The 12,391-nt window shown below is 43.1% G+C and overlaps 1 protein-coding gene across 6 annotated transcripts in view; it reads right to left on the reverse strand.

The window, feature by feature from the left end:
- The window catches only part of LOC142402962 (SWI/SNF-related matrix-associated actin-dependent regulator of chromatin subfamily A member 2-like), a 204,103-nt gene that overhangs the window by 102,241 nt on the left and 89,471 nt on the right, over window positions 1–12,391 (reverse strand). For all 6 annotated transcript variants that reach the window (XM_075488964.1, XM_075488962.1, XM_075488960.1 and 3 more), the window contains 3 exons: window positions 12,200–12,313; window positions 4,395–4,502; window positions 330–416 (listed from right to left, as the gene is read on the reverse strand). In XM_075488964.1, the coding sequence (XP_075345079.1) occupies window positions 330–416; window positions 4,395–4,502; window positions 12,200–12,313 (309 nt within the window). The remainder of the gene's footprint in view (window positions 1–329; window positions 417–4,394; window positions 4,503–12,199; window positions 12,314–12,391) is intronic.

A 12,391-nucleotide genomic window follows, 5' to 3' on the forward strand; every position in this document is an offset into this window, starting at 1 on the left:
GATATCTCTATTTTAAAATTTAGTTTTATTTTAAGCACAGGTAGTGGCAAGTTGATATGGAATATCTTAAACTCAGAAAACTATATTTTTTAAAGATAGTGCCTCAAAAAGAACAAATGCTGTAAAAGTGAATTTAAGACTGCGGATAAAAATCTGGTGACTGCTCCATTTCTTCACTTATACAAAGGAATGGAATGAGTGTTTCCCAAATGCGTTCTTTCCAGCACAAGTGTTGTTGCCAAAGATGTTCCCTCCCGCGCTAGCAGTTTTTGACTATGTTAGCCACCTGAATAAAAAAAGGCCCCCAAAATCAAACATGACAGACTTACCTCAATATGTTGAAACATATACGGGTGATTGCATATCTTTCTCAATTGCATGATTGTGTTCATAAGAGTTTTTGCCCCACCTTTTCCCTAGGGAAGCAAACAACACAAATCGTATTATGAAACCCATTTCCTAGCTTGTTAATGAAACTTTTGAAACTCAATTTCAAAAGGAGACATAAAAATACTTCTACCCCAAAGCAGAACACCATATCACCATGAAATAAAAATATTTGAAGCTGTGAAATAAGGTGCAGTTATCCGGCTGCTCAAATTAAAATATCGTGAGGATGATCCAAAAAGACAAGGAGATCAAAGACTTCCAAGTAACCTGGAAAGTGTACTACATCTCATATCTGTCTATAGCAGTCACAATAATCACTTACTACTCATTTCTAATGCTTATTTATGAAACCATGTAAATTGTAAACAGTAAAATATTATCAGGTGTTCCACTAAGCTGGGATGGTTACAATCTAATTATCACTGATTAATACATTTGGTAACACCATATTAAGATTGACTAACACTTCTCATTTTAAGGTCCCATTTTGATTTGCTATAACTTTGTGAAACTGTTACCAGAGTTGGTACAATTTCCAAACTCACTATGTCACTCAGGTGAAATTATTTTAAAATATCTGAGCCAAAACAATTCAGACATTTCCAAGAGTGAGATTAGGAAAAATTACATTATGTGATCATTTTATATTCTGGTAAATTCATCTCTGGAAGGGAAGTGACATTTGATTGGGGGTAGTCCACATGTCGAAGTCTACTGTTGATCCCTTGAAAGTCTATCTCAATTTGCTCCAAACAACAGTTTGCATTTCTTTATGAAATGTTTACTAGAGCTTTGCATCCTAATGAATTCTCTCTAGTTTGAGCAGATTGCAGGCCAGAGCTGCAGAATGACAGTTTTCCCTAAAACCACAGTTACTGGATCTTCAAAGCCAAGAGTTCTCAATGACCACCACCTCCTTCTGCTGGCACCAGGAAGCATGAATAAGAGAACCTGATGAATTACTTACAGAAAAGAAAAAAGTTGGAGGATGGGGAAAAATTGGACCTATGAGTATGAGGAAGTTGAGATTGCAATGTTCTGGCCAAAGAGACTAGAAAGCTAGAGGACAGAAGAGGCAATTAGAATTGCTTAAGGCAAAGAGCTGGTGTTGTGGTTTAACCGCAGTTGGCAACTAAGCACCACACAGCTGCTCGCTCACCCTCCCCCCTCCCGGTGGGATGGGGGAGAGAATTGGAAAAGCAAAAGTAAGAAAACTCGTGGGCTGAGATAAGAACAGTTTAATAATTGGAACATAATAATAATAATAATAATAATAATAATAATAATAATAATAAATTGTAATGAAAAGGAAAATAACAAGAGAGAGAGAGAGAGGAACAAAACCCAGGAAAAAAAACAAAAAACCCAAGTGATGCAACCACTCACCACCCGCCAACCAATGCCCAGCCAGTCCCCGAGCAGCAATCACTGTCCCCCTAGCCAACTCCCCCCAGTTTATATACTGAGCATGACATCATATGGTATGGAATAGCCCTTTGGCCAGTTTGGATCAACTATCCTGGCTGTGCCCCCTCCCAGCTTCTTCTGCACCTGGCAGAGCATAGGAAGCTGAAAAGTCCTTGACCAGTGTAAAGATTACTTAGCAACAACTAAAACATCAGTGTGTTATCAACATTATTCTCATCCTAAAACTAAAACACAGCACTATACCAGCTACTAGGAAGAAAATTAACTCTATCCCAGCCAAAACCAGGACAGCTGGGCAGGGAAGCAAGGAAGAAAAAACAGAGAGAAGATTCTGAACTAGTGAACAAGAGAAACCAGACAGAGAGGTAAGCAGAAGGCTGGGATGCAAAATGAAACTGGGGGGGTGGGGGAAGTCAGAACAAGGAACAGGATGTAAGATAGGCAATGTTGAGGCGGACATAAACCTGCTGAAGTGGGCTGGGAACAGCAAATGAGGGCATAGAGATGGCTGACCTCTATTTAGCTGAGTAAGGTGACTGCACACAAATCTTGAGTCAGAGGAAGTGCAACAAGAATTTCTGTGCCAGGAAACTGGGCCTAGTTAGGCACAGAGAACCGAACTAGCAGAAGACGTTGGGATGAGGAAGAAAATAGACTGGACATGGACCAGTCAAAGTGGTTATGGTAAAATGCATCACAGTCAGGTCAGGAATAGGGGGAGATGAGCAAGAGGGACAACATCCATTCAAGTACCCTCTCTCCAGATCTTAGAGCAAATTGAAGACTCCCCAGTCTCACTGCTCTTCTGTCATCAAATATGTATTAAACCCTCAACCACATCAAATGTTGCATTGTAAAAGGCAACTACTATCAGTTATTCAAGTAACTCAAACCTCTAGCACAGGTCTCTATAGTGCTTCTAAACTTCCAATCATTCTGATTACCTCCTTTGGATGTAAATGTGTCAAATGACATTTTCTAAGGCTTAAAAAATGGTAGCTGAAAAATTACATTAAAAATACAACAAAAGAAAGTAAACCGATGTTTGCAAAGTGCTCAGAACATATATAGAGATGACTGTCACAGAAGATCCTATGAGGAAAGGACTAACTTCGTTTTTAGAGCAGGGTTTGAATACTCAACAGTAAATAACACATCAGACCACACCAAATAGAGGTTAAAACAAAATAAGATATTAAACAGAAACATCATCCATTGTGACAATGATGGATGGAAAAATAGTATGCGATCATATTGTATCATGAAAACACATATAATGGGGACAATTTATGGGACTGGTGCACACACAAGCTGTTACACACCAGCTGCTCAGAACCACAGAATGGTTGAGGTTGGAAGGGACCTCTGGAGGTCATCTGGTCCAACCCCCCTGTTCAAGCAGGGCCACCTAGAGCAGGTTCCCAAAGACTATGTACAAACAGCTTTTGAATATCTCCAAGGAGGGTGACTCCACAACCTCTCTGGGCAACTTGTTCCAGTGCTCAGTCACCCTCACAGTAAAAAAGTGTTTCCTGATGTTCACACGGAACCTCTTGTGTTTCAGCTTGTGCCCATTGCCTCTTGCCCTGTCACTGGGCACCACTAAAAAGAGCCTGGCTCCATCTTCTTTGCACCCTCCCTTCAGGTATTTATTTATACACATTGATGAGATCCCCCCTGAGCCTTCTCTTCTCCAGGCTGAACAGTCCCAGCTCTCTCAGCCTTTCCTCATGAGAGATGCTCCGGTCCTTTCATCATCTTTGTGGCCCTTCGCTGGACTCTCTCCAGTATGTCCATGTCTCTCTTGTACTGGGGAGCCCAGAACTGGACACAGCACTCCAGGTGTGGCCTCACCAGTGCTGAATAGAGGGGAAGGATCACCTTCCTCAACCTGCTGGCAACACTCCTATTAATGCAGCCCAGGATACCATTGGCCCTCTTTGCCACAAGGGCACATTGCTGGCTCATGTTTGTTGCTCTGTGTTAAGTGCCTACATGACCTTACTCTGAGGAATCTCACGGTAAATCCAACCTACCTCACATCTACTGCAACGTAAAATATGTATTTACAGACAAGCTGATGCATGGCTACTTGTCTTCTCTACAATAACTTGGCCATGTGCCAAATTCCTAAGATAGAAAAGTCAACGTTTATTTTGGCATATTCTAATGTATGACTACATGACTTTGAATCTTATTTTTCTTTTAACACCTTTTTGCATTAACAGATGTTATTTGTATGTATGAACAGAGGCACTCATACCCTAGCTGGCCAAAACAAGATTTGTGCTTAATAATGGCTCTGAGAGAAAAAATGAACACCCGGTAGCAGTAAGTGCTGCCACAATCCCAATTAATCAGGATTTTTATTGGATTAAACTCAGCATATTTTTACCTTATGAATGGAGAGCACAAACTACTGTCTTTTAAAACACAAACATGTCTAATTGAGATTTCTTTCTTCAAAGACATCTGTGGTAAGAACCTACTTATTAATTTTTTTTTAAAAGAAGTCATGTAGTTAACACATGATCATGATCTATTGTTCCATAAGTGTTCTAGTTTCCCCTTTGTACCTTCTTGTCTTTCTCAGAACCATCTGTGAGAAGGATTCCCTTGGCTTGCATGTGGCGGTACAGAATCTTCTGAAGAGCCGACATGTCACATTTGATTACATATTCAACCTAGTGTAAAAACACAATTAACAAATACAGTGTCAAGTTTTACCAAGATATAATCATTTCAGTATGATTTTAATTCCAAGTCCTTGCCCTCCTAAACAAACAAAACAAAAACTATATTTCTTTGATCCTCATCATAACAGCACCTTTAAACAAGTTGCAATCCACTTGCAAGCATAATAATGACTATTTGAAAAGATTAACTGTGGGATTTATGATTACTACAAGACACATAGATTCTAAGGGCATGACTGTAGATTCAGTGCTGTTTTACCAAAAATATAAAAAAGGAATTATTATTTCCTGTTTCTCTCTTATAATTTTAACCAACTGTCAAAAGACTGAATGGCTAATAACCTGTGAAATTTATTATACCTGCAAAGCATCAATCATAACTGGCACAACCTGGCACAAAATAAATAACATCACTTACAGTCCTAAGTAGCATTCTACTTACCAATGTGGGGATGGAAACACGCTATTTTGTTTCTCAATATCTACTAAAAAAAAGGGGAACTAATGAAGTAGAGTATGAACACCAAATTCATTTTGACATCTTGTTAAATATGATTAAAATAAGTTAGTTTCAGAATGTTTTGACTGCACACCACCCTTAAGCCCAGTAACACAAGAAAAGTTTTCATGTACCAATTTAACACACATTTTTTTGACTGCCAGGCTTGTAATACTTCACTGTCTTTAATAATTAGGCTAAAATGAAAATAGTCACACAATGAAGCCAGAATAATGGTGACAAATAATGCAAGAAGTGATTAAAAGAAAAAAGAGCAAGATGCTTAATGCTTCATAAATAAACTTGTAGAATTTAACAGTTAAATATAACACTTCATAGCCCTTTGGAGGCCTCACTAGTTAAGAAATACATGTCAGCATGACCTAACAGCCTCACCGAGTAAGCACAATTTAATTAACAAAGGAGTGAAGTATTTGTTAAAAAGAGGTACTGTCTAGAGCTTCCTTATCTGACTGTTTGGAGCCTCCCTATATGAAGCAATCCACATGTTACTGCTCTTTGTTGCAATTTACTATAGTCCTGTTTCTCTGACATGGTTTGGTGAAGAACAAGTTGTATAACCCAAAGGTATATAAACTCTGTAACTGCCCCATTTGGGCAGAGTTCATCTCAGCAGAGTCTGTCACTCTGCTGCTTTGTGTTCTCTCCTATAGCTATAGTAATAAACTGCTTCTGTTCTGACCTGATCAAAATTGTAATTCCAGTTATTCTGCAACAAACTAAATAAAGAGCATCTTTGCTAACAATTTCATTAACCTAGTGAGGAAAGCTTTCAACTAGGTACATCAGGGAAGGATTGTCATTACCTGAAGAAAAGCGAAGGCATGGGGGGCAGCGAAGAAGTGTCTGGGAGACAGCACGACTTGGGAGGTTCTTGTGCTTCCCCTATGAAAGCAGCATGACTGGGGGCCCATCTCAAGTGCCTGTACACAAACGCACGCAGCATGGGCAACAAACAGGAGGAATTATAAGACCATGCACATTTGCAAAACTCTGATCTCATTGGGATTACAGAGATGTGGGAGATAGCTCACATGATTGGAGTGCTGCCATGGATGGGTACAGGCTCTTCAGGAAAGACAGACTGGGAAGGTGAGGACAGGGGATTGTGCCCTATGCACAGGAGGGGCTCAAATGCACAGAGCTTTGCCTTGGAGCAGGTGATGTGCCAGTTGAGAGCTTATGAGTAAGGATCAGAGGACAAACCAGTGCAGGTGCTATTGTGGTAGGCATCTGCTACAGGCTTTCTGATCAACAAAAGGAAGCACATGAAGCCTTCTTTACACAGCTCATGGGGGACATGCTCTGCTGGACTTGATAGTCATACACAAAGAAGAACTGCTCCAAGATGTGAAGGCTGAGGGCTTCACTGGCCACAGTGACCATGAGACTGTGGAGTTTAGGATCCTGAGAGAAGTGAGCAAGACAAATAGAATCACAGCCCTGCACTTCAGGAGAGCAGTTTTCAGCTTGTTCAGGTATGTCCTTGGCAGGATCTCATGGGAGACTGCTCTGGGGGGCAATGGGGCCAAGGAGAGGTGGATAATCTTCAAGGACAGCCTCCTCAGAGCAGAAGTTGTTTCTTATGATGTGGAAGAAGTCAAGTAAGCATGGCAGAAGGCCAGCGTGGATGAACAGGGAACACATGACTGAGCTCAAATGCAAAAAGGAAGCACACAGAAGGTGGAGACAGACATGGGCTACCTGAAAGGAATATAGAGACATTGCCCAGGAGTGCAGGGATGAAGTTAGGAAAGCCTAAGCTCAGCTCAAGTTGGAACTAGAGAGGGATATGAAGGGCAACAAGAAGAGCTTCTATAGGTACACTGACAGTAAAAGGAAGGCTAAGGAAAACAGAGGCTCACTGCTCAATGGGGCAAGGGACCTAGTGCCAAAGGACACAGGAATGACTGATGTACTCAGTGCCTTTTTTTGCTTCAGTTTTCACTGGTAAGGCTTGTCCTCAGGCCTCACAGGTCCCTGAGCCTAATGGCAGAGTCTGGGGGAGTAAAGCATTACTCATAACAGAGGAAAATACAGTTAGAGACCACTTAAACCATTTTGACATATACAAGTCCATAGGATCAGATGGGATTCATCTAAGGCAGCAAAAGGAGTTGGCTGATGTCATTGTGAGGTCACTCTTTATCATCTTTGAAAGGTCACGTTGATCAGGTGAGGTTCTGAATGCCTCGTAAAAGCAAATGTCGCACCCATTTTCAAGAAGGGCATGAAGGGGAATCCAGGGAACTACAGGCCAGTCAACCTCACCGCCGTTTCTGGGAAGCTTATGGAACAAATCCTTCTCAAAGACATTTCAAGTACATGAAGGACAAGAAGGTGACTGGCAACAGCCAGCATAGATTTATCAAGCGGAAATCACGCCTGACTGATTGCCCTCTACGATGAGATGACTGGCTGTGTAGACAAGGGTAGAGCAGTGGATCTTGTTTACCTTGATTTTAGTAAGGCCTTTGACATGGTCTTCCATAGTATTCTCATAACCAAACTAATGAGATATGGACTGGATAAGTAGACAATAAAGTGGGTGGAAATTTGGCTGGATTACCAGGCTCAAAGGGTACAAATCCACAGAATCACAGAATCACAGAATCGTATGGGTTGGAAAAGACCTTTAAGATCATCGAGTACAACCGTAAACCTAACACTACCAAGACCACCACTACACCATGTCCCTAAGCACCTCATCCAAACGTCCTTTAAATACTTCCAGGGATGGCGACTCAACCACTTCCCTGGGCAGCCTGTTCCAATGCTTGATAACCCTTTCAGTGAAGTAAAATTTCCTAATATCCAGTCTAAACCTCCCCTGGCTCAACTTGAGGCCATTTCCTCTCATCCTATCACTTGTTACCTGGGAGAAGAGACCGACCCCCACCTCTATACAACCTCCTTTCAGGTAGTTGTAGAGAGCAATAAGGTCTCCCCTCAGCCTCCTTTTCTCCAGGCTAAACAACCCCAGTTCCCTCAGCCGCTCCTCATAAGACTTCTGCTCCAGACCCTTCACCAGCTTCGTTGCCCTTCTTTGGACACACTCCAGCACCTCAATGTCCCTCTTGTAGTGGGGGGCCCAAACCAGAACACAGTATTCAAGGTGCGGCATCACCAGTGCCGAGTACAGGGGCACAATCACTTCCCTAGTCCTGCTGGCCACGCTATTTTTGATACAAGCCAGGATGCCATTGGCTTTCTTGGCCGCCTGGGCACACTGCTGGCTCATATTCAGGCGGCTGTCAACCAACACCCCCAGGTCCTTCTCTGCCTGGCAGCTTTCCAGCCACTCTTCCCCAAGCCTGTAGCGTTGCATGGGGTTGATGTGGCCCAAGTGCAGGATCTTGCACTTAGCCTTGTTAAACCTCATACAATTGGCCCCAGCCCATCGATCCAGCCTGTCCAGGTCCCTCTGCAGAGCCTTCCTACCCTCCAGCAGATCAACACTCCCACACAACTTGGTGTCGTCTGCAAACTTACTGAGAGTACACTCGATCCCTTCGTCCAGATCATTGATAAAGATGTTAAACAGAACTGGCCCCAACACAGAGCCCTGGGGAACACCACTTGTGACCGGCCGCCAACCGGAGTAAACTCCATTCACCACCACTCTTTGGGCCCGGCCGTCCAGCCAGTTCTTTACCCAGCGAAGAGTACACCCGTCCAAGTCATGAGCAGCCAGTTTCTCCAGGAGAATGCTGTGGGAAACCGTGCCAAATGCTTTACTGAAGTCTAGGTAGACAACATCCACAGCCTTTCCCTCATCCACTAGGCGGGTCACCTTGTCATAGAAGGAGATCAGGTTGGTCAAGCAGGACCTGCCTTTTCTGAACCCATGCTGGCTGGGCTTGATCCCTTGGTTATCCTCTACGTGCCACGTGATAGCACTCAGGATGATCTGCTCCATCAGCTTCCCTGGCACCGAGGTCAGGCTGACAGGCCTGTAGTTCCCCGGGTCCTCCTTCTGGCCCTTCTTGAAGATGGGTGTCACATTTGCTAATCTCCAGTCAGCAGGGACCTCCCCAGTTAGCCAGGACTGCTGGTAAATGATGGAAAGGGGCTTGGTGAGCACATCTGCCAGTTCCTTCAGTACTCTCGGGTGGATCTCATCAGGCCCCATAGACTTGTGGGTGTCCAAGTGGTGCAGCAGGTCACTCACCATTTCCCCCTGGATTATGGGGGCTCCATTCTGGTCCCCGTCCCTATCTTCCAACTCCCGGGGCTGGGTACCCAGAGAACAGTCGGCCCTGCTAATAAAGACTGAGGCAAAGAAGGCATTCAGTACCTCAGCCTTTTCCTCATCCTTGGTCACTGTGTTTCCTCCCCCATCTACTAGGGGCTGGAGATTCTCCTTAGCTCTCCTTTGGCTGCTAATGTATTTGAAGAAGTGTTTTTTGTTGTCTTTTACGGCAGTAGCCAGATTGAGCTCTAGCTCGGCTTTGGCCCTTCTAATTTTCTCCCTGCACAGCCTTGCTACACCTTTGTAGTCCTCCTGAGTTGCCTGCCCCTTCTTCCAGAGGTCGTAGACTCTCCTCTTTTTCCTGAGTTCGAGCCAGAGCTCTCTAGTCAGCCAGGCCGGTCTTCTTAACCACCGGCTGGTCTTTCAGCACCTGGGGACAGCCTGCTCTTGTGCCTTTAGGACTTCCTCCTTAAAGAATGTCCAGCCTTCCTGGACTCCTTTGCCCTTTAGGGCTGCCTCCCAGGGGACTCTCTCAACCAGTCTCCTAAACAGGCCAAAGTCCGCCCTCCGGAAGTCTAAGGTGGCAGTTTTGCTGAATAATCCAGTACTACTACTCAGTAGTAGTCCAACTTGCCACCAGTTATCAGTGGTGTCCCTTAAGGGTCAATACTTGGCCAATACTGTTTAATGTCTTTATGAATGACCTGGATGATGGGACAGCATGCACTCTCAGCAAGTTTGTGGATGACACCAAATTGGAGGGGGGAGTGCTCAATATGCTGTAGGTCAGAGGGACCTGGACAGGCTGGAGAAATGGGCTGACAGGATCCTCATGAAGTTTAACAAGGATAAATGCCAAGTCTTGCATCTGGGATGGAATAACCCTCAAATTGGGGGGAGTGGTCAATATGCTGGAGGCAGGGCTGCTATTCACAGGAACCTCAACAGGCTGGAAAAATGGGCTGACAGGAACCTCATGAAGTTCAACAAAGGGAAATGCCGAGTCCTGTACTGGGGATGGAATAATGCCAGTATATTCTGGGGGCCAACTGGCTAGGAAGCAGCTTTGCAGAAAAGGACCTTGGAGTCCTGGTGGACAAAAAGTTGAACGTGAGCCAGCAATGTGCCCTTGCAGCAAAGAAGACCAACAGCATCCTGGGCTTTATTAGCAAAAGTGCAGCCACAAGGTCAAGGAAAGCAATCCTTCCCCTCTATTGAGCACTGGTGAGGCCACATCTGGAGTGCTGTGCCCAGCTTTTGTCTCCCCACTACACAACAGACATGGACATACTGGAGCAAGCCAGAGGGCCACCAAAATGGACAGAGGGCTGGAGCACATGACATATGAGGAGAGTTTGAGGGAGCTGGACTTGTTCAGCCTGGAGAAGAGAAGAGCTTAGGAGACCTTATTGCTTTCTTTAACTACCTAATGGGCCATACTCTGCTTGAAAACATTCAGCACAAGGACAAGTGGCAATGGTCACAAGTTGGAAAGTGAGAAATTCTGATTAGATACAAAGAAAAAATTTCCCTATGAGGGTGGTCAAACACTAGAACAGGAACCCAGAGAGGTTGTGGGATCTCCATCCTCCATCCAAAACTCAACTAGATAAGGTCCTGAGTGACCTGCTCTGAGCAGGAGGTTGTATTAGAGACTTCCAGAGGTCCTTTCCAACCTATATGATTTTATGACTAAAAAATCAATAGGTTATTTTCATCTCAGAAGGACAGGAGGATGAGCTCACAGGTAAGAAACATGAACATCCACTTAGCATCTTTATCATAGGGGCCTGTCAGAGCAGCTAGAACTGTCACCAACAGACTTCTGTCAAAAAGTCTGATGCTTCAAGTCAGACACGCTTTGTTTTGAAAACAGGGGGACAGAAATGAAAGAAGTGCTCCACTAAGTAACAGTGCATACGCAACTTATAAATACTTTTTCTCCCATGACTCTGTAATTGTTCTATCAAATACAGTGGCTCTAATTGGCAGAAATTTGAAATGCAATAAAAATTTCAGTAATGAGATTTTCCTGGTAGAATGTCAGACAACATTTTCAGATCTATGTTTCAAGCTCAAATAAATGCTACATAGAATGCTATTGTTAATATGACATTTGGGGGAACAGAAGGTAAAAATAGCAACAATCTTCATAACATTCTAAATTTTTAGGTCTTTAATTAGAAGTCTTTTTTTAAATGCAGATAAAGAACTCTTCATTCATTCAATGTAAATACAACCTTACAACTTACATGTAACAATAACTTGATTTTTGTTATGGTTTTAACCCAGCAGGTTTAAGTATCAAATGTCCCCTCCAACCTGCCTTCAATTTTCATTTTTGGTTATGTTTTTGTGGGTTTGGGGGGAAGGGCAAAAGGGGAAGGAGGTTCAAAATCACAAAGAAGGGCAGGGGTGTGGGTAGAGTGAGATGCCTGGAAATTAAAATAGTGGTCTTTCAAATCAGTGTTGAATTTTACATTCTAAGATGCACAAACTGGTTAAGACATACATACAAGCCAAACAAAATACTTCACACAACTCAAGAGTCCTGAAAAGTTAACTAAAATTCTGCTAAATTTATGAATGTCACACAGTCCTTTAGGAGTTTCAGTGAAACAATTCAGCAAGCAAAGTTTCTTCTCAGTGCATGAGAGAGTGGCACAATCTGACCCTCAGGGTATGACTGGCTTTTATTAATGCCTTGAAACCAAATACTATGGAAACAAGCTGTATATCTTATATAAACCTTGGGTGGCTACATAAAGAATTAAAGCTGTAGGATTGAGGATTAAGACTGAGAATGCAGAAATCAGGATTCCTCAGTGGCCAGTATTTCTTCTTTGCAGAGTTAAAAACACAAACCACAGCAACAACAGACACTTAATAAGTCCTCTTATCTAGGATGCATCTCAAAAACCAATATTATATAGTGCTCAAAAAAAAAGTATAAAACCCCTTTTTATTGCAAACCTTTTCTGGCAGTTGAGACTCAACCTCTTTTTTCAGTCTCCTTAGCAAAAAGGGCCGGAGCACTTTGTGGAGACGACGGATGATCAGGATAGTCTCTTCCTCATTTAAGTCCACCTACAAAAGTTTATAAAGGTCACAACAAGGCAACTCAGTGTGTTATGTAATGTCTCTGTGATTAGGTAAGAGCTTATT

The sequence above is a fragment of the Mycteria americana genome (assembly GCF_035582795.1).
Source record: "Mycteria americana isolate JAX WOST 10 ecotype Jacksonville Zoo and Gardens chromosome Z unlocalized genomic scaffold, USCA_MyAme_1.0 Scaffold_18, whole genome shotgun sequence".
Classification (NCBI taxonomy): Eukaryota; Metazoa; Chordata; class Aves; order Ciconiiformes; family Ciconiidae; genus Mycteria; species Mycteria americana.